The following is a 23,042-nucleotide window of genomic DNA, read 5'->3' as shown; positions in this document are numbered from 1 at the left end:
TAAGGATCTCACCGGTGGAAAAAGCACCTTTTTACCGCAAAATTTTAAAGGTAGAGGAATTCGTCAAAGACGAGGGCCTTCTTTTTCTGCTCACAAGAGGTTTTTTCGTCCAGCGGGTGAAAAAACTAAGTCCTCCAAAGCTCCTGCAGGAGGCGTCAGGGGTCGTTGGTCGGGCAAGCAAAAGCCCGCCCCCTCCAGACCTGAAGATAAACCATCCAAAGCCTGAAGGTGCGCCCCCACCCATAACTGGGGTGGGGGGACGTCTTCGCCGGTTCCCGGATCCATGGCTTTCCAGAATCCCGGACAAATGGGTTTGCGAAGTCATAAAGTCAGGGTACAAGATCGAGTTTCGATCCCTCCCACCGGCGCGATTCTTCCCTTCCAATATCCGACTATCTCCGGATCGTCTAGAAGATCTGCGGAGAGCAGTCACAGATCTACTACAACAAGGAGTGGTAGTCCACGTTCCTTGGACAGAACGGTTTCAAGGGTTTTATTCAAACCTGTTTACAATACCCAGGAAAGAGGGCAAAGTGCGTCCAATTCTGGACTTAAGAGCGCTCAATTCTTTCGTCAACATAAGAAGATTCAGAATGGAGTCCATTCGCACGGTAGCAGCCTTCCTGCATCCAGGGGATGTCCTAGCGTCCATAGACATCAAGGACGCCTATCTTCACATTCCCATTTTCGCAGGACATCAGCGTTTTCTACGCTTTTCCGTAGAGGAGAACCACTATCAGTTTGTGGCGTTACCTTTCGGTCTCGCCACGGCTCCGCGGGTCTTCACAAAGGTGTTGGCCCCTATGTTGGCACTTCTGCGCCAAAGAGGTATATCGATTCTAGGTTACCTAGACGATCTTCTGCTTCATGCAGAATCTCCTCAGACCTTGCTACAAAACATAGAAATTACTATGATTTCTTTACAAGAATTCGGGTGGCTGGTGAACCAGCAAAAGTCATTTCTGGTTCCCACCCAGAGGCTCGAATATCTGGGTCTAATTCTAGACACAGTCAGGACGAGAGTTTTCCTTCCGGTAGGGAAACTTCGAAAGATTCAATCAGCAGTCCAGTTGTTACTGTCCAACAGCTGGTCTTCCCTTCGGACGTGCATGAGGGTTCTGGGGTTGATGGTGGCTTCATTCGAAGCAGTCCCATTTGCCCAGTCCCATACCCAAATTCTTCAGCAAGAGATTCTTCTCAGATGGAATCGGAATCCGGAATCCCTGGACAATCAGATACGATTGAGCAAACAGACCAGAGAGTCTCTGGTTTGGTGGCTTCGGTCTCCAATGCTCAGCCAGGGAAAGTCATTTCTGCCAATATATTGGACGATAGTGACCACGGATGCCAGTCTATCCGGATGGGGAGGAATTCTTGGTCAGTTATCTGTCCAGGGACTTTGGTCCCCGGAAGAATCCAGATTACCGATAAATGTATTGGAACTGAGAGCGATCAGACTTTGTCTGATTCACTGGACCGAGCAGCTTCAGGGCAGCCCGGTTCGGATCCAGTCGGACAATGCCACGGCCGTGGCTTATGTCAATCATCAGGGGGGCACCAAGAGTGTCCGAGCGGCCAAAGAAGTGGCTTGCATTCTTCGCTGGGCGGAACGATTTGTTCCAGCAATCTCTGCGGTGTTCATTCCGGGGGTGGAGAATTGGCAGGCAGATTATCTCAGCCGTCAGACCCTGGATCAGGGGGAATGGTCCCTCCATCCAGACGTTTTCCACCAGTTGTGCCTACGGTGGGGCACCCCGGATGTGGATCTGTTGGCATCACGATTCAACAGGAAAGTTCAGAAATTCGTGGCTCGCTCCCGCGATCCTCTAGCAGAAACCGCAGACGCACTGATCGCCCCGTGGGGGCAATACCAGCTAATATATGCCTTCCCTCCTCTCGCGTTACTGCCAAGACTTCTTCGCAGGGTAGAGGAGGAAGGAATCCCAGTAATCCTGGTAGCTCCGGACTGGCCTCGTCGAGCTTGGTACGCCGACATGGTCAGACTGGTGGCGGACGTCCCATGGAGACTTCCTCTCAGGGAGGATCTACTGTCTCAGGGACCGATCTTCCATCCTGCTTTACGATCGCTGGCTTTAACGGCCTGGCTATTGAGACCCAGGTGCTGAAGGACAAAGGTTTGTCAGCTTCAGTTATTCCTACTCTAGTTGAAGCAAGGAAAGCGACTTCCAGAAAGATTTATCATCGCACATGGAAGTCCTACATTGCATGGTGTGAACCTTTGGGGTTCCGTCCTCGGTCTTATTCGATTAGTCGAATATTGGCTTTTCTGCAACAAGGGGTTGAGCAGAAACTGGCCTTGAGTACTATCAAGGGTCAGGTCTCAGCATTAGCCATCTTCTTTCAGAAGCCTTTGGCTACTCATTCCTTGGTGCGGAATTTCATCCAGGGGGTGCGACATCTGGCTCCGCCAGTGCACGCGCCGTTACCCCCCTGGGATCTTAATTTAGTGTTGTCGGTTCTTCAGAAACCTCCCTTTGAAGATATTAGGGAGATTCCTCTACCCACGTTGTCCCAGAAGGTGGCCTTCTTGGTGGCTATTACTTCTGCACGCAGGGTGTCAGAACTGGCCGCATTATCTTGTCGTTCACCATATCTGGTGGTTCATAGAGATAAGGTGGTTCTTCGTCCGAATCCATCCTTCCTACCAAAAGTAGTTTCAGAATTTCATCTGAATGAAGAAATTGTATTACCTTCCCTGTGTCCTAAGCCCAGTCATCCTCGGGAATTTGCTTTGCACTCCTTGGATGTGGTCCGGGCGATCAGGGTATACTTGAAAACGACAGACTCGTTTCGCAAGACGGATTCACTTTTTGTGATCCCAGATGGACCCAAAAAGGGGTTGCCTGCATCTGCCGCGACCATTTCCAGATGGATCAGACAGACGGTAGTACAGGCTTATTCTATTAAGGGTCGGGAGCCCCCGTTCCCTGTTAAGGCGCACTCCACTCGGGCACTTAGTGCGTCATGGGCCTTTCGCCATCAGGCGTCAGTGGTCCAGGTGTGCAAGGCGGCTACCTGGTCGTCGGTGCATACCTTCTCTAAACATTATAAAGTTGATGTAATGGCATCGTCTGATGCCTCATTTGGCCGCAAGGTTTTGCAGGCCGCAATTTGAGGAGACCAGTGGTCTACCTCGAGGGTTTTTTTCCGTTGGAAAATTTTTTCTTTTAGTCTCATTCTTTGTTTATAATGAGCCTTTAAAACTTCTAGTTTGGCACCGGTTGGGCCTACTAGATTGGATTTGATTTTGTCAATCCCACCCCTCATTTGTGGCACTGCTTCTGGATGTCCCAGCTCTTGAGAATCAAGAAGACTACGTCTGTCAATGAGCGATAGAGAAAAATGGATTTTTGTAAGAACTTACCGTAAAATCCTTTTCTCTTAAGCTCATTGACAGACGTAGTACCCGCCCCTCTATCATTGAGTTGGGTTGGGTTAAATTCTCTGTACTGCTTTAAACAGAACTGATTCCCTGTAGCAGAGAGAGGGAGGATATACCCTCAGGGACTGCCCCCTAGGGTGGAGCCAGAACGTTTTTGTCATTCTGCCTAGTCCTACTCCTGCGGAGACAACATAACCCAGCTCTTGAGAATCAAGAAGACTACGTCTGTCAATGAGCTTAAGAGAAAAGGATTTTACGGTAAGTTCTTACAAAAATCCATTTATCGCAATGTACTTTTTCCCCAATATCGTTCAGCCCTACTGGATCCTTACGGTCTTCCCAGTCTGGCCAGCGATCCGAACCCAGCTGTTAGCTCCGCTCTAGGTTGGCCGCGACATAGCCCCACTGGACGGGGGGGCTGGCGGGCAAGGGAAATACCTCACGAGGATGCCTAGCCCTGGTCACGACACATTAGTAACAGCCAGAGTCGCAGCGCCCCTCTGGCCTGCAGCACCCCCATTCCCGAAATGGGACGGTGGACTGCCAGGAGTGGTGCCCGCTCAGTTCCCATGTGTGGTGAGTAGTGTCTCCCTCTCCTTTAGGGAAATATTGGGGTGGACGCGGGCCCTTCCTCGGGTTGGTAGGCCTCTTCTGTGTCCTTCCTTCCCTCATGGTCCCCCCCCCCCCCAACTAACAGGGTTCCCCTGCACAGCTTGCCCTCACCTACCCCCCTTTGTCCCCCCTCGGGGTGCACGGGCTGTTGTGATGTATGGGGTATCATATGGTGATGAGCGTGAGGGGGGTGGGAGCGCGCACTGGCGGCTCACATTCACATGATCCTGCGGTGAATGGCTGCGTGGGGGTCCCTGTGGAGGCCCCCCTGGTGGACTTACAGGTACCTGAGGGGCTGGTCTAGGATCCTGGGTGTCACACTGCGCCGCATGGTGCCGCCATTCTGTTGTGGATCGCTGTTATGCAGCCTCGCCGGCCATGTTTTTGGAGTTTCCAATTGAAGTCTATGCGGTGCCCATTTTCTTGTAGCCTGTTGAGCGGTAATGCAGCGGCGGGCCTCTAGTGGCCGTGACAGTGCTTCCTCTTCCTTTCTGATCGCAGCATGGCAAGCAGCTTGGCGCTCTGTATCCTGCTCTGAGTAGGTGGTGGCAAGTCCCTGCGGGTATACAACTCCCTTTTCTGCCTTGGCAGCACGGCTGGTGCGCTGGGACTTGCAGTGCCACAGCGGTAGCAGTGTGAGGGGGGTGGGGGTTTGTAACAATTCTTTGGACGGGGATGGGCATTCTCCCCAGCTGAGCTTTTGTGTTCTGACGGGGACTGCCTTTGGCTGCCAGCACTGATCAGATGCTGGTTTTTCAGCATGCTCATTTGACAGAAGTCTGCTGTAAGACCATCTTCTGTTGGACAGGGTGCTACACACAGTCCGAAAGTCAGACGGTTCTTGCAGAACTGACCGTTTTCAGCCTGTGTGTACCCATCCTTGGTGTTGGGGAAAGGTCAAAGGTTAAAAATATGGGTTAGTTGAGGTTTAGGTTTTGGTTAAGAATAAATGTGAATGTTATGGTCCGCCTAACCACTTCCCGCCCGCCCTATTGGCCATTGACGTCGGAAAAGTGGTTGCATTATCCTGAACGGACGTCGTATGACGGGGGGGGGGGGGCGCGCAGAGCGGCGATCGGTGATGCGAGGTGTCAGTCTGACTCCCCGCATCTCCAATCACGACTGGTCACATAGTAAACAGGAAGAGCCGTTGATCGGCTTTCCTCAGTACGTGCCTGATAGGCACGAGTAAAGGAACGCTGATCGGCGGCTCCCATGACAGGGGGGGGGATCGGCACTGGTAATCAGATCATTGATTACCAGTGCAGACCCTCGGGGGGGGGGGGGTGCCACTAGAACCACCAGAGATGCCCACCCATGACCAGAGGGATGCCCACTATGGCCACCAGGGATGGCAATCAGGGCTCAGGGAGCCCCTCATTGCCCTCCCCATCAGTGCTGCCCACCAGTGCCCATCATTGCCATCTATCAGTGCTGCCCACCAGTGCCCATTATTGCCCACCAGTGCAGCCTATCAGTGCCCATTACTGCCTATCAGTGCCGCCTATCAGTGCCCACCGATGCTGCATATCAGTGCCACCCCATCAGTGCCTCCTCATCAGTGCAGTCTCATCAGTGCTCATCAGTGCAGTAAAAAAACTATTTATTTACAAAATTGTATAACATAAACGAAAAATGTTTTTTTTTTTTCAAAGTTTTCGGTCTTTCTTTTTATTTGTTTAGCAAAAAATAAAAAACCTTGCGGTGATCAAATACCACCAAAAGAAAGCTCTATTTGTGGGGGGAAAATGACATAAATTTGGTTTAGGTAGAGTATTGCATGACTGCGCAATCGTCATTCAAAATGCAACAGCGCTAAAAGGTGAAAATTGGCCTGGGCAGGAAGGGGGTGAAAGTGCCCTGTATTGAAGTGGTTAAAGAAGAATGCCAGGTATAGAACTTTTTACATAGTTTCATTGGTCAAGCTTCAACCAGTATAACTATGCTTATACCTTTGCTGTGGGATCCTTTTAGAAGCTGAAAATCACAGTAGTAGGCACTGCTACTCCAATGATCTTCCCTAGCTTGCGGGTCCCATGCAGCTCAGGGCAGGGGGGCAGGAGGAGAGTCTGGCGCTTTGAGGTGGGGGTGCCACATGAAGATTTTTTTTTTTTTTCGTTACAAGCTGACAGGAGTAGTGACAGCAGCATCACTATTTCTGTCAGCTTAGTGGGAGAACTGACGAGCCAAATCTGGAGAGCAGCAGAGAGACCTGAGAGGAGGTGTGGGCTGTGCGCTCCCTCTCTTCAGCAGCTCTTCCTGCCACTGTAGTGCTCCTGCATCAGGACTGTCTGATTTGGGACTGTGCAGGATTTGCTTACCCAGCCCATCTCCTCCCAGCAATGAATGTGGATAGGAGGCGGGTAAGCAAATGCTGTGTAGTCCTGTCTTGACAGCCAGTGGTGTCCCCGAGCCGTGAAATAATCCTGCAACAGCTGGCATTTCTCAGGATTTGTGCTAGGAGGGGGGATTTGGTGGGTGATATTTGTGTTGGGGAGGATTAGTGCTTGGAGGGGAAATTTAGAGGGGGATTTTTGCTCAGGGGGAAATTTGACTGAAAGATTTGTGCTGGGGGGGGGGGGGTAATTGGTGCCTGTGGGTAAATTTAGGGGGAGGATTTGTGCTAGTAAGAATGATTGATGGGGAGGGGGGGGTTATTTTTATGAGGGGAAATTTGGAGGGGTGCAGTTTGACATCTTTGCCCCCTGGGCACTAGATTACCTTTTTCCGGCACTGCCCACGGGTATGACACATGCATTCACATTTGGTCTAAGCTGGAGCGATGTAGCTCAGTAAAATCAGCTATACCTGGAATTCTTCCTTCAAGATGACCTCTATCTTTCCTGCCACCTTTCCTGTATGTACAATGTGATTTTTTTTTTTTAACATTATGCATTCAGGCTCTTTTGATGTCACAGGTCATATTCCTTTTCAGTCTCAGAAGTGATGGTTGACAGTCATTTCTTCTTGACTAAGCAGCACTCGCATAATGAAGGCAAGCCTATGACAGCCTGGGATCACCAGAAGTAGTTTGAATAATGCTGAACATCATTTAACTCCGAAAGACTGGTCAACTCCAGGGTAGCTTAAAAAATCCTCACGTTAAGATTTAGGTTAAAGGTTAGGTATCCAAGATATGTGGAGGAACCCTAAATTTTTTTTCCCTTGTTTTCAGGGCCAACTACCAATTGTGCCAGTACCAGGTTCTGTACACCAAAAAACTGCATATTGAATATATCCAGTTTTGATTTCTGCACATTTTGGAAACCCTGTTCGTCTCCACATTTAAAATTCCACAAACTAAATAGGCTAGTAATGGTATCTTTTGTTTTTTTTTCTTTGTAGCTTTCCTTTACAGCTGGAGAATGGGCAGACCGTGGAAAGAACAGTTGCTCAGTACTTTAGAGAAAAGTATAATCTCCAGCTGAAGTATCCTCATTTGCCCTGTCTGCAAGTTGGACAGGAACAGAAACACACATACCTGCCTCTAGAAGTAAGGACCATCTGCTTATATACTTTATCTAACACTAGTGTGTGTACATGATATCTTTGTGTCCTTTTTATTAATTGCATAAAATCTTTTGTTTGTTCAATTCATTTGACTATGACAGTCTATAAATTTGCTTCAAAAATGTTTTTATAACTTTATATTTATTAGTGTTGTGTGTATGATGCTGTTACATAAAATGTTATGTTGGAATTGTCAGGGTTTTTTTTTCACACTTCAATATTCCGGTTTGTGGTAATGCGGGTTGTGTCACAAGTTAACATGTGTTGCATTTAGGCAGCCCATTCCTTATGAATGAGCTTTCAACAGGAGAATGGAGAAAAATGGACAATGCATCATTTGCTAATGTGCAATAATTTTGATTGGTAAGGTGCGTTTTGACCCTAAAACTTTACCATAGTTTAAATGGAACATAATCCATTATTTTTTTCTTAACTTCTAGTTAAAAAGAAATTCTAGGTATGGATATTACTCACATTGGTCCATCTTGGGCCACTGCACTATGCATATACCGTACCTAGCCAATCCCCCAGGGAACTGGAAATCACTGAAGTGGAGACCGCTACTCCAGTGGTCTCCTCTTGTTTCCAGGGTCCGTGCCGAGTGACATCCCTGCTGCATTCTGAACACAGGAGGCTGGCCGATTGGCAAGGGCACCATTCAAAGAATGCTTTGCCATTTCTGAATAAATGCAAAGCGATCTCTGATTAGACGAGGTGGAGAACATGACTTCAAACGCTACCTCTCAACCTCTTCTTCTCAAAAATGCTTTGCATTCATTCAGAAAATGCAAAACATAATCTGAATGGCATCCATGCTAACAGGCCAACCTCCTGTGTTCACAATGCAGAGGGTCAGCTGCTCAGCACGGGACATGGAGGAAAATGGAGATTACTGGAGCAGCAGCGTCTACTTCAGTGATTTCTATCTTCTAAGGGGATGGCCAGCAATGGTATATGCATTTGCTGGACCAATGTAACTTTTTGTATTAAACATCTTTACTTAGAATTCATCTTTTATTTCAGACCGGAGGATTTGGCTGCTCAATGACCAGGCCCTATTTTGCGATTGCGCGGTCGTGCGATGATGTACCCAAACGATATTGATGTCCTTTTTTTCCCACAAATAGAGCTTTCTTTTGGTGGTATTTGATCACCGCAAGGTTTTTTATTTTTTGCGCTATAAACAAAAAAACAGCGACAATTATGAAAAAAAAAAACGCAATATTTTTCACATTCTTTTATATGAAATTCTCAAAAAAAATGTAAAAATCTAAATTTTTTAACATTCTAGGCCAATTTTTCTGCTACATATTTTTGGGGAAAAAAATCGCAATTAGCGTATTTTGAATGGTGTGCGCAAAAGTTATTGTGTTTACTAACTATGGGAAAGATTTATGCCATTTTTTTTTATTGCTTTTTTTTTTTTTTTTTTTTTACTAGTAATGGCGGCAATCTGCAATTTTTTGCAGGACTGCGACATTGCGGCGGACAGATCGGACCCCTAACTGACATTTCTGATACTTTTGGGGGTACCAGTGACGTTAATACAGTAATCAGTGCTAAAAATATGCACTGTTACTGTAAAAATGACACTGGCAGGGAAGGGGTTAACAGTATTGGTGATGAAGGGGTTAAATGTGACCCTAGGGGCATGATTCTAACTGTGGGGGGGTGTGGCTTGTGAAGTCATCACAGAGACATGTGTATATATATAATATAATCTATATAGCAGGATCACATGACATCTGTGATCACTTCAGGGAGAAGTACGGACGGCTGTGTTAACATCAGCTGTCCGTCTTTCTTTGTCAGTGGCAGGAGATCGCGAGTGGCCGGCAGCCATCGGAGCCGTCTGTCACACGCACTATCTTCCCCACTGACGAGCGGGAGCGCGCCTCCGGCGGCACGCGACCGCCCAGATGAGCGTTGTACATGTACGGAACTTTGCCTGGGAGAGCCAGCCTGCCGCAGTACATCTGCGGCGGCTGGACGTAAAGTGGTTAAGCAAAAAAATATTTGTACTAATATATTTTCAAAATAAACTATAGGACGTATATATGCAGGTGGCCTTTTATTATGTTGCTGAAAAGTGGGTAAAGCCATATTCAGTTGAAATAGGGTCCTTTCACAAGGCCGCTCCGTGTGAAAGGTCCGCTGCGGGACTTTTTTTTTTCCCACGGAGCGGATGACATTTCTGTCATCCGCTCCGTGTGCCCGCATATCATCTTATCCGTTTGCGGATGATATGCGGACATAATATAGGTATATGGCACTGTGGATGTCAGCGGATGACACCGCTGACATCCGATTTTCCTTCCTTTCCGTTTTTTACACGGAAGAAAAAATGGGGTTCTGTTCTATTCGTAAAAACGGAACAGAACTGAAAGGAGGAAAATCGGGTGTCAGCGGATGGTATTGCGCTGACATCCGCAGTGCCATTCACTTACATTATGTCCGCAAATCATCCGCAAACGGATGGGATGATTTGCGGACACACGGAGCGGCCGTGTGAAAGGACCCATAGATTTTTTTTTTTTTGCTGGTCACTAGGACTTTCTCCAGTAGATCTATTCCTTCAAACGTTAGAGAAAAAGCATTTGACAAGCGTTATCTTTAAAGTTTTTTTTTTTTTTTTTTTTTTTTTTTTTTTTTTTTTTACAAGACCCTAAAGTAGTATTAAACCCTCAGTGTTTTCATGCTTAACACAATAAAATAAACATTGTGTAATCAAAAAGTGCTGCGCCACTCAAACACTGGTGTATATTAAATAAATAAAATTAATTAATCAATGTGATATTAAAATGCATAAATATTGTGAAAGTTCATTAATACAGTGAAAAAAGTCCCATAATTCATAAATTGAGTCCCAATAAGGTGCAAACATACTCAACAGACCCAATAAGGTGCAAAACTGAAAATCGAATCCAAAATGCAAAAGTGCCAGTGCCTCGAAGAGCAATCCAGTATCTGTGCACACCTTCACCCACTATTGGATGGCTGCTCACCTCAATTTCTGACCCAATGGGTCAGAACTAGCGGTTCCCTTATCGGCATGTATTCCTGTAGATAATAGTCGATATGTTCTTCAATAGTTGACAATCTTTCAGTCCTATTTAAGCTCAGGTAAATCCCAGGGAGAGGCAAGAAAGAAGGACACATCTAATGCTCTCTGTATAACATCTTAAAAGAAGCAATGTAAAAGATACACTTACATTAGCGAGCACAATCAACTGTGCAGGCTATAACAGACCATCCGCTCTGTCTCCATGTCTCAATCTCCATGGGATTTACCTAAGCTTAAATAGGACTGAGAGATCATCAGCTATTGGAGAACATATTGACCATTATCTACAGGAATACATCCTGATAAGGGACCTGCTAGTTCTTACCCATTGGTAACACATGGGTTAGAATTTGAGGTGAGCAGCCATCCAATAGTGTGTGAAGGTGTGCACAGATACTGGATTGATCTGGCACTTTTCCATTTTGGATTGTCTTTTCAGTTTTGCACGAGTTTGTTTGCACCTTATTGGGATTCAATTTATGAATTATGGGACTTTTTTCACTATATTTATGCATTTTAATATCACATTGATAAATTAATGTATTATATTTATTTAACATACACCAGTGTTATAGTGGCACAGCACCTTTTTGATTACACATTTGAATATTGTATGCAGTGAAAACATACTTGGTGATACTTGGTGATAGCTGCCGCTTATTCTATATTTTATATGTGTATATATATATATATATATATATATATATAATCATTTTTAATTTATTGATCACTTGGTTGTGCTGATTTTCTTTTTCAGTCTGTTAGTTTGGAAAAGGGAGAGGGGAGGAGCAGGGGAGCGTCTTGTCATCCTAGCATCTGGGGCTCTGTGTTTCTGTTGATACACAGAGTGTAGGGTGACACAACTCTCATCCATGCTTTCAAAGGTGGCTCCATTGGACACTGCAAGAGAAATGAGTCACCCTGAGACAGGAAACCTAGGGCAGCAATCATGGCATCATCCTATCCTGCCAATAATCCTTACTTAAGTTCTTAACAAAACAGAGGGTTTGAAATTGGAACAAAAGCTACCATCTTTGACTCTGATCTTCATCTGCCATGGAGCTGCACATGTGATCAGTTATGACGCCAGCTATTTGATGGCTTGACAGTGCAGTTCAGAGCATAAAGCAGCTGTAACCATTTATAGTTCATGGCATGCCTTGAATGTAACTGTTTTGATAGTTCCGCTTTACAGTGGAACTAAACACTTTGATTTAACTGTTAAAAAAAAAACAGTTACTGCAACTGTTACATTTGCTTGTGCTCTCACCTGTCGTGGAAATTAATAGGGCTTGGAGCATAAAAACCCGCTTCAGTGCGCTCAAGATTATTACGCACCAAGCTCCACTAATAGCTTGTACTGAAAAGTACAATTGTACCGCTCTTTTGCATAAGGATTTTCCAAGCGATCGGTGACAAAGAAAGGAACAGACGCGCTGGGTCATTTCGATGCCATCTGCCAGGTCTCTCTCCGGATATGTATGTGTGTGCATGCGTGTGTGTGGGTAAGAGCAAGTGTTTTTTGTTGTAAGAGTTTCTGTGTGTCTGCATGGATGAAATGGCTGTGTGTGTGTGAGCCTTCCTGTGTCTTCTTCTGTGTGTCTCAGGGCAGGGCTTGGTTTATTTACAGCAAGTGAACAAAAGGGAGTTACAGGGAGTGGCTTCACAACCACCAATCAGTACAATGGGCAGTGCTTATGTAAAAACACAGCCATGTGCAGAGATGAGCAGAAATGGCTGCCATCTTATCACTAACAAGTCTTTCCTGCAATGACAGTTAAAGCAATAATCACTGTGAACAGCGATTATCGGTAAAACCGACACTGGGAGACATTATGACTATTTAACTAAAGAAATGTCTATCAAAATTTCCACAACACACCCAAACGTGTCAAACAATCAAATGGCTGGTGCTATGACTATAACTGATCACATGTACAGCATCATGGCAGTTAAAAGATCAAACAGAGGCTAAGGTTGCATCTTCCTTTGCTGAAACCGATAGGGTTTAGTCCTGCTTTAAAGCCCAACTGATCTCTAACTTTATATTAGCTAAATACATTCCAGGTGTATCAAATCAAAATGTGTGCAAAATCCTTCTTGTCATGTCGCAGGATGGGACTCTTGTACTTAACGGGGAAGCAGCGATCATTTTGTTAGAACATTCAGCGAATGAAGGGTTTAAACAACTGAAGCCATGAGCTTGTTAAGCCCTGTACACACGCACAGATTGTTGGCCGACCAATCGGCTGTCTTTTGTCCAGTATTGTTTGTTGGTTGAAATGTGCTCTAGACTTGCACTGGACTTTTGTTGGCCAACAAAAACCAACTTCAGAAGTGATGTCATGTGATGGTTGACTTTCCCTGTGTTTTTTCTTCTCTGAGCATGCCCAGTCTTGCTCATCTGATTCTTGTCTGCCGAAATCTGTACTGACTGAGGAACAATCGGCCGTTCTGTTGTTGGCCAACAAAAATTTTAGAGCATGCACACCAGATTTTTTTCGGCCTAAAAGTCGCAGTTGGTTGTCGGAAGCATCATACTAACAAGCCTACAATCGGCCGATCGGACGTTGGCCGACAATTTACGGCCTACAATCTGTGCGTGTGTTCAGGGCTTTACTGTTTTGTTCAGCTAGCTCCCGGCTGTCATGTAAAAGTATAGCTACCCTTAACCCAGACTGACATTTCTGCTTTCCAATGGTATCTCTGTTCCTACCTCAGGGAGGAACTGGACTTCAGATTGATGTCTGCAGCTGCAGGCATCACCGGGGTACCTTTTTTTTTTTTTTTTTTAGAGCCAGCATTCGGCTCTCTTGTAAAAGCAATCTTAGCGGCAAACTAGACTGCTTTTACAGGCATCAGGAGGGGACGCCAAGCGACCAGCTGGTGTGTCCAAAAGCTGGTCGGAAAGCCGAACAAAGCCAGGATTGGCTGTGATCTGCTCTCTGCTGTGGTAACCCGGAAGCGATCACCTGACATCAATTTCGGTTTACTCAGATCTCAGCGTTGCCATTTTTAAAAAATCAAAAGCATTAGAAAACACTGATCTTGGCGTTTTGAATGCTTTTAAGGGCAGAAGAAGGATTTGGATTCCTTGTGACAGCAGTAAAAGTGATGCAAACAAAAAGAATTAAAGCAACAGTGTTAAAATAAATAATAAAAATTAAAGGTGAGGTATCACCATGAGCATATGAGTGATGCCTATTACTGGGTGAGACTTTATCCCCAGTGGTAGACTATCATAGCACCAGAGAGCGCTTTTCAACAGAATGTCTGTTTGAGCCTGCTCCAACTGTGTCCACTGTTTAGACTTGTGGTTACGACACCAGTCGATGAACCTGCTAAGATGAGATGCCTGGTAATATTGCCAAATGTTGGGAAGTGCCAGTCCTCCAGAAAGCTTAGGTAGAGTAAGCAAATGGCGGTGTTTCTTGTATACCCAGTTGAAACCTAGGAAGAGGGCATGTATCTGTTTAAAGAACTGAGAGGGTATTTTTATCGGTAAGGCTTGAAAAAGGTATAAGTATTTTGGAAGGATACACATTTTTAGTAGATTGCACCTACCAAACCAGGAATGCAGGCCTTTATGCCAGGTTTCAAGCAGTGAGCGGGTTTTGGACAAAAGAGATGGGAAGTTGAGAGTGTACATGTGGGAAAGTTTAGAGGGGATGTGGGTACCCAGATATTTTAAGGCCACGTCTGTCCATATGAATTTAAAGCTTCGTTTCAAGATTGATAAGAGGGCCGATGGTATACCGACTCCCATGGACTCCAATTTACCAAAATTTATTTTCAAGTTGGAGAGTGCTCCGTAAGTCTCAAATTCCCGAAAGAAGGTTAGAAAGTGAGACTGGGGTTCTTTAATGAAAAAAGTAAGTCATCTGCATACACCAAGGTTTTGTACTGTGTATTGCCAACAGGTATGCCCTGAATGTCCTGATTCAGACGGATTTTAAAGAGGAACGGTTCAAGAGAAAGAGCAAAGAGAAGAGGGGATAAATGACAACCTTGTCTTGTTCATTGGTTATAGTGAAAGGGTCAGATAGAAGACCGTTGGTTTTGACCTGGGCCATCGGGTTGGAGTAAATTGAAGTGATCCATTGTAACATAGTTTCCCCTAAGCCTACGTGTCTGGGTACTGCGAACATGAATTTCCAATTTACTCAGTCGAACGCCTTCTCCGCGTCCGTCCCCAGAAATACACAGGGCGTTTTAGTCATGTTGGCAATATGGATCAAGTTAAGTACTTTAGTTGTATTCTCTCTAGCTTCTCCAGTTTGAATGAATCTGACTTGGTCTAGATGGACTAGAGAAGGCAGGAGTTGCACCAGACGGGTTGCTAAAATCTTAGTGAATAACTTCAGGTCGATATTAAGGGAGATGGGCCTGTAGCTACCGCAAGAAGAAGAATCTTTCCCTTCCTTGGGGGTGATGGTGATATGGGCTTTTAGAATTTCCCTGGAGAAGACCTTGTTGGATCCCACTGCATTAAAGAGTTTTACGAATTGTGGACCGAAGGTCGGGAAGAGGGCCTTATAATATTGAAGGGTGAAGCCGTCTGGACCTGGGGCTTTACCCAGCTTCATCTGGTTTAGAGTCCGTTGGAGTTCCGTTAACATAATGGGGGCGTCTAGCTCTGTTAGAATCTCAGAGGGGAGGGTAGGTAGATGGGACAAGGCAATGTATTCATCTATGAGGTCCTGGGAAGGAGAGTGTTCTGGGGGGTGGTATAAAGAATAAGTCTCTGAACACCTGTACGAATTGTTTAGAAAGTGTTATCTTTTGGTTTTTTGATGTCAGGATGTGGGGGATATATGATGTTTGTTCTCTGACCGCTCTAGCCAGAACTTTGCCACATTTGTCCCCCAATTCATAATCCACCCTGCAGCATTTTTGTAGAGCTGCCTTAGCTCTGTATAGTTATAGGTCAGTAATTTGTTTTCGGAGGGAGGAGATTTCTGATTCTAATAGAAGTGGGGGCATGTTTGTTTTGGGCTTCTTTCCTATATAGTTCGGCAAGTAGTGACGTAAGCCTTCGTTCGCGTTCTTTTTTAATTCTCGCTCCGTATTTGATAAGAATACCCCTGGCAATCATTTTATGTGCCTCTCAAAGAATACCCGGGTCGCACTCTGGCTGGTCATTCATTTGGAAATAAACGTGGAGTTCCCGAGAGACCTCCTCAAGTACCTCCGGCATCTGAAGAAGACTTTCATTAAGTCTCCAGAAGCAAACCCCGGGAGCGTTAACATCCGAGGAGTAGGACAAAAATATGGGGGCATGATTGGACCAGGTTATGTCTCCAATTGAAGTGTCTTGTACCGCATGGAGTTGTCTATGTGGGATTAGAAAGTAGACTATTCTAAAGTAGACTTTGTGAAGAGGGGAAAAGAAGGTGTAGTCTCTCTCTCCCAAGTGTTGCAGTCGCCAAACCTCAACAAACTAGGCTTTATGGAGCGTCTGTGCAATTTGTTTGTTAACACTACACGGTTGTTCTCTGCAACATTATAAAATACCTTTTCAATATGCATTGTCTGTTGCTTTATCACTCGATCAAGTAGATATGTTTCTGTTGTGTGTTCCTAGGTCTGTAACATTGTAGCTGGCCAACGATGTATTAAGAAGCTGACTGACAATCAGACATCCACTATGATCAAAGCAACAGCTCGTTCTGCCCCAGACAGACAGGAGGAGATCAGCAGGCTGGTGAGTTAATCAAATTTAGCCACGTAAAAGGAGCTAGATTTGTTTTGGGTTCATTTTATTTTATTTTATTTTAATTATTTATTTTTTAGGTTGTTTATCTGTTTTTGTGCTTTTTAGTTTTAAAAAATATACTGCAGATAAATATCTGACAAAGTGTTTTTTTTTTCCCTCATCCTTTCTAGAAAAACGAATGCATTTTTTGTCTGGAACTTGGTTTAGAACGAACTATGGTAGAGAGTGATTAGGTTCCCCTAACGCATTTCCGGCGGGCGGAGTGAAATGTGTTGGGGGTGTGGCCTGCTGGGGATCCAGGGTGAGACTGCCATTCACTATCATACAGCAGATTTTGACTTGATGTACGGCTCCCGAGACACCCTCTACTATTGGCTGGCGCATAGCAAGCTCCCTTCCAGGCCAGAGCTAACAGCGGTTGGCACATAACTTCATTCTCATAGAGCCTGAGCGCCACACACACATTGATTCGCAGTTCAAACTAACTCTTTCGTTCATTGACGGACACGGCTCCATATCTTTTTTGACCCTTGGGTTATGCTGCTCTCCATAGAAGTATGAATAGGTGGAAACAAAACTTGACTACGCCCCTAGGGCAGTCCTAGGAGGTATTCTTCCCAATTCCTGCCATTTGGACTTGAGTTTTTTTCTGCCTAGTCAGGAGTAAGGACCTAGTTCCTTGCTGGGATCTGCGGTCCTAGCATTTTTTCTTTTTTAAATGGGTCTTTTTCTTCTTTAATTATTTTCTGTTCCTGTGAGAACTGCATTTAACTGCCAGTGAGCGTGACCCAACTATTAGCTCCATGCTAGGTTGGCCACGACATAGCCCCACTGGACGGGGGCTGGCCGTGGGTGAAACACCTTGCGAGGACGCATAGCCCTAATCAAACTAATGGTCACGGCCAGAGTCGCAGCGTACCTCTGGCCCGTAGTACCCCCATTCCAAGATGGTGCAGTGGACTGTCAGTCCCCCCTCGGGGTGCACGGGCTGTTGTGGTGTATGGGGCCCCCTGGTGGACTACAAGTACCGGTAAGGCTGGTCTGGGTCCTGGGTTCCCGCCATTTTGTTGTGGATGGCTGTATACCATCCCGGGGGCCATGTTTGTATAGTCCGGCAGCCATGTTTTTTGTTTCCCATTGAAGTCAATGTGGCGGCAATTTTCTTGTAGCCTGTGGAGCAGTGATATGGCGGTGGGCCTCTAGGGGCAGTGACTGCACTTCCACTTCCTTTCTTATTGCAGCATGGCATGCAGCTTGGCACTTTGTATCCAGCTCTGAATAGGTAGTGGTGAGTCGCTGCGGTTATACAGCCCTTCCTTCTGCTATACCCACACCGCTGGTGCGCTGGGTCTTGCAATCCCACAGCGGTAGTGGTGTGAGGGGTTTTTTTTTTTTTTTGTTAACCACTTGCCGACCGCCGCACGACTATCTACGGCGGCGGTCAGCCCCTCACAGGCAAAGTGACGTAGGTCTACGTCGCTCGCCTGTGAGGGTTTAGGGAGCGAGCGCGCGCCGCCGGAGGCGCGCTCCCGCTCCCGCGTGGTCACGGACCCCCCCCGCGCGTGTGACCGGCGGACCCGATCGCCGCCGGCCACTCTGCGATCGGCGGGGGAGAGGGAGAAAGTCAGGCAACTTGTGTAAACAAGCTGCCTGTCATTCTCCTCTCTGTATGAGAGATGATCACATGGATCTACTATGTAGATCCATTGATCACTCTGCATACAGTTGAAGCCACAGCCAATCACAGTTAGAATCACGCCCCTAGGGACACACACAGCCCCTCCCTCTCAAATAAAGTTAACCCCTTCACTACCAGTGTATTTTTACAGTAACAGTGCATATATATAGCACTGATTACTGTAGAAATGTCACTGGTAACCCCAAAAGTGTCAAAAATGTCAGTCAAGGGTCCGATCTGTCTGCCGCAATGTCGCAGTACCGCAAAAAAAATCGCAGATCGCCGCCATTACGCGTTAAAAAAAAAAACAACAAAAATGACAAAAATCTTTCCCTTTGTTAGTAAACGCAATAACTTTTGCGCAAACCAATCAAAATACGCTTTTTGCGATTTTTTTTACCAAACATAGGTAGCATAAAACAAATTGGCCGAAAATATTAAAAAATTTTGATTTTTACATTTTTTTGGGGGGAATTTCATATTAAAAAAAGGGAAAAATATTGCTATTTTTGCAAAATTTACGCTCTTTTTTTGTTTATAGCGCGTGATCAAAAAATCGCACAGGTGATCAAATACCGCCAAAAGAAAGCTCTGTTTGTGGGAAAAAAAGGACGCCAAATTCGTTTAGGTACAGCGTCGCACGACCGCGCAATTGTCCGTTAAAGTCACGCAGTGCCGAATCGCAAAATACCCTCTGGTCGTTTAGCAGCCAAATCCTCCGGGGCTTAAGTGGTTAAAAAAAAAAAAAAAATTAAAAGAAACATTTTTTTTCTTTGCATATAAGGATGGCCTCCAAATTAACCATGGAGTCCCTGAAGCAGGTATCACCACCTGACCCACTCTCAGAAGCTGCGGGACCCTCTGGGCCTCTGTCTGCCCTGACGGCCATGACAGCAGTCCTACAGTCACCTTGTGTCAAAAGATTGATATGGCTATTCAAAAGTGGTCTAGCAAGAAGTGCCCCCTGCCTTCACCTGTATCCTCTGCCTCCTCAGATTCTGAGGTGGATTTGGCCACCGCAGACTCGAGTCAGCCCACTGGTTCTGCGCCCACGCACCCTGAGTGCTCCGACAGTGAGAATGGTTCTTCTACTATGGACACGCATGAAAAGGCACTTGTGGAAGCATTGTTTGTATCAGTGCGGGAAACTTTAAAATTGGAGGACACAGCTGATGCTGCGTCGGTTGCGCTGCTGCAAATTGGCACTCGTAGACCATCCAAGTTGACTACGGTGTTTCCTTTTCCTGCCTATTTTGACAAGATTGTCGCTAGTTAGTGGGGGGTCCCTGAAACGCATGGTTTTGAATTGAAAAGCATTTCGCTAGGAGATATCCCTTTGAGGAGTCTCTTTTGAAGAAGCTGACGGTTCCACTAGCGGTGGACTCTCAGGTTTCCAGAATAAATAAGGCCATGCTTCTTCCGGTTGAGAATTCCCCGTCTTTTAAGAACCCTGTGGACAAGAGACCTGAGGCTGTGGGCTTATACCTTTTTCATCGTGGCGCATTCAATTTTGAGGCCGGTGTTTGCTTTCACCTTGGTCTCTCAGACCTTAACGGAATGGGCAAAACGCCAGGATCTGGAAGGGGGTCAACATCCTCCGGAGCTGGCAGAATAGTTGATACAGGGGCTACAGTATATCTATATATATATATATATAGATATACTGACTGATCTACCCTTTGCGGGAGACCGTTTGTTTTGTGCTTCTATGGAAGAGATTATTAAAGGTCTTATGGGAGGTAAGAGTACTCTGCTTCTACAGGTTGCCAAGAGCAAAGGGCCTCGTTGTAAACACGATCCTTTTTTCTCGGCTCACAAACGGCCCTTTTGTTCTGCGGGCTCACAGGACAAGGGACAAAAGTGCACCTGTCACTTTGCGGGGGGTTCCAAGAGGCCCTGGGCTGGTAAGTCAAAAGCGGCTTCCACAGGAAAGCTCTCCTGCCTGAAGGGGCACCCGTATCTCGCGTGGTGGGACATCTTTACTTCTTTCTAAACCCCTGGACCTCTCTTTCAGGACAAATGGATCCACGAGTTGATTCGGTCCGGTTACAAGATCGAGTTTCATCCTTGCCTCCAGCAAGGTTCTTTCCTTCCAACTTGCGCCTGTCCCGGGTCCGCTGCAGGGCCTTTACGGGGCAGTGATGGATCTGCTGTCACGGAGTAATCGTCCCGATTCCAGAGTTGGAACGTTTTCAGGAATTTTATTCAAATCTTTTTACTGTTCCCAGGAAGGAAGTTGAGGTCCATCTGATCCCAAGGTCCTGAATCGCTTTGTGTGGGTTCAGAAATTTTGGATGGAGTCCATTCCCGTGGTGGTGGCATCCCTTCATCAAGGGAATTTTCTGGCCTCTCTCGATATCAAGGACACTTACCTTCATGTCCCAATATATGTAGGGCATCAGCGTTTTCTTCGTTTTGGGAGAGGAACGTTATCAATTTTAGAGGCGTTACGCCTCAGTTACTCGGGTGTTCACAACATTGTTGGCCCTGGTGTTAGCCTTGCTCAGGCAGAGAGGGGTCGTGGTACTGGGGTACCTGGACAATCTACTTCTGCGAGCAGAGTCTCCGTCTGTCTTAAAAGATGATCTGGACATCCCTGTGCGAACTCTGCAAAAGTTCGGCTGGACGATGAATTTTCAGAAATCCGCTCTGACTCCGTCCACCCCCCTGGACTACCTGGGTCTGACTTTGGATTCAGCCTGAGCCAGGGTGTTTCTTCCAGAGGCAAAACTGCTGAAGTTGCAGCATGCGATTCCCCTCCTGTTGTCCAACCATCAGTCATCTCTCAGGACTTGCATGCAAGTGCTGGGCTTGATGGTCTCCACCTTCAAGGCCGTTCCGTTTCCTCAGTTCCATACCAGGCCTCTGCAAAAGGAGGTTCTCGCCAAATGGGACAAGAATACTCTATCTATGGACAATCTGATTCTGTTGAGCCGGGGTGCTAGGGGATCCTTGGTTTGGTGGCTCAGTTTCCCCGCACTTTGACAAGGGAAGTCCTTTCTCCCCCTGTACTGGACAGTGGTTACCAAGGAAGCCAGCCTGTCCGGATGGGGAGGTGTCTTGAGCACGGATTCTGCTTAAGGGATTTGAACTCTGGAGTCTAGTCAGCCGATCAGTATCCTAGAGATTCGGGTGATCAGGCAAAGGAATTCGGGCGATCAGGCTTTGCCTGTCTTTGTGAAGATCGTCTGCCGGGATGCCCGGTAAGAATTCAGTCGGACAATGCCACGGCAGTGGCATATGTCAGTCAAGGGGGCACCAAAAGTGCCTTAGCGGGCAGAGAAGTAGCCGACATTCTAAGGTTGGCAGAATGATATGTTCCAGCTCTCTCACTGTGCACATTCCAGGGTTTTGAAAATTGGCAGGTGGACTACCTCAGTCGACAGGCGTTGGTTCTGGGCGAGTGGTCACTTCACCCGGAAGTGTTTCAACAACTGTCTCCGGTGGGGGACTCCAGATTTGGACCTGTTGGCCTCTCGTCTCAACCAGAAGTTTCACAGGTTTGTGGCAAGATCTCGGGATCCTTTGGTCGCCGACGCTCTGGTGGCCCCTTGGGGTCAGTACCGTCTGATTTACGCTTTTTTCCTCCAATACAGCTTCTGCCGAGGCTTCTGCGCAGAATTGTCGCAGAAGGGATTCCAGTCATTCTGGTTGCTCCAGACTGACCTCGCCAGTCTTGGTACGCAGGCCTTGTAAGGCTGGTTGCCAATGTTCCTTGGAGACTCCCTCTCAGAGAAGATCTCTTGTCTCAAGGACTGATCTTCCATCCTGCTTTACAGTCGCTGGCTTTAACGGCCTGGCGTTGGAAAGCCAGGTACTGAAGGGATAGAGGGTTGTCTGATTCGGTGATTCCTACACTGTTAAAAGCTAGAAAATCTAAAAAGGATTTTGACGCTCATGCTCAATCCTTTCCTGTGGCTCTGATCTTAACCTTTCTCCAATGGGGCATTGATCAGACGTTGGCCTTGAGTACCATTGCCTTGGCAATCTTCTTTCAGTGACCCCTAGCCACGCACTTTTTAGTTTGTATCTTCATTCAGGTGGTTTGACATTTGGCCCCACCTGTACGGTTTAGTGCTTTCGGTTCTCCAGAAACCTCCCTTTGAGAATGTTCGGGAGATTCCCTTGCCTACGTTATCCCAAAAGGTGACATTCTTGGTGGCTATTACTTTGGCCCGCGTACCGGAATTGGCGGCATTATCCTGTCGCAGTTCCTATTTAGTGGTCCATAGGGATAAAGTGGTTCTGCATCCCTGTCCATCATTCCTGCCCAAAGTTGTCTCTGACTCCATTTGAATGAGGACATCGTGTTTGCCTTCCTTGTGTCCCAAGCCGGCTCATCCCTAAGATCTTTCTTTGCATACCTTGGATGTGGTTCGTGCGATTTGGGTGTATCTGGCAGCTACTGAGTCTTTTCAGAGGTCAGACTCACTTTTTGTGGTTACGAACAGACCAAGAAAAAGGCTGGCCGCCTCTTCGGCTGCCATCTCCAGATGAATCAGACAGACGGGGACTCAAGCCTATTCCATTAAAGGTCAGGTTCCACCTTTCCCTTTCACGGCACATTCTACTTGGGCCTGAATGCTTCTTGGGCCTTCTGTCATCAGGCTTCAATATCGCAAGTTTGGAAGGCGGCCACTTGGCCGTCCGTGCATACCTTCACAAAATTCTATAAAGTATGCTTCTTTTGGTCACAAAGTTTTGCAGGCTGCTGTTTAAGAGGGTCTGTTCCTTCTTGGGGGGTGTTTTTTATTTACCCCTTTTATTTTTTAAAAAAAAGGCTCCTGTGACCCGGTTAAGGCCTCCTTAAGGGTGCTTATATTTAGCCTTGTGTTATTTTCCCCACCCATCATTTTCCGTTTGGCACTCCTTTTGTACGTCCCACTAGTTATGATTTATGGAGCGCCATGTCCGTCGATGAACGAAAGAGAAAATTTAATTTTTGTACCTACCGTAAAATCCATTTCTGAGTGTATTGACGGACACAGCACCCATGGGCATAGCCAGGTGTTTTTTTGTTTTGCCTAGTCCTACTCCTGGAGGAGGCAACATAACCCAC

At 46.4% G+C, this 23,042-nt stretch overlaps 1 protein-coding gene across 1 annotated transcript in view; it reads left to right on the top strand.

Annotated features, from left to right (window-relative positions):
• The window catches only part of LOC309545945 (protein argonaute-3), a 268,246-nt gene that overhangs the window by 147,594 nt on the left and 97,610 nt on the right, over nucleotides 1-23,042 (top strand). Inside the window, exons 8-9 of the mRNA XM_082245395.1 lie at nucleotides 7,361-7,508; nucleotides 16,174-16,293. Coding sequence (XP_082101521.1) covers nucleotides 7,361-7,508; nucleotides 16,174-16,293 — 268 coding nt within the window. The remainder of the gene's footprint in view (nucleotides 1-7,360; nucleotides 7,509-16,173; nucleotides 16,294-23,042) is intronic.

This window comes from Pelophylax lessonae, assembly GCF_965119305.1.
Source record: "Pelophylax lessonae genome assembly, chromosome: 2".
NCBI lineage: Eukaryota > Metazoa > Chordata > Amphibia > Anura > Ranidae > Pelophylax > Pelophylax lessonae.
This window is presented reverse-complemented; position numbering and strand designations above follow the sequence as displayed.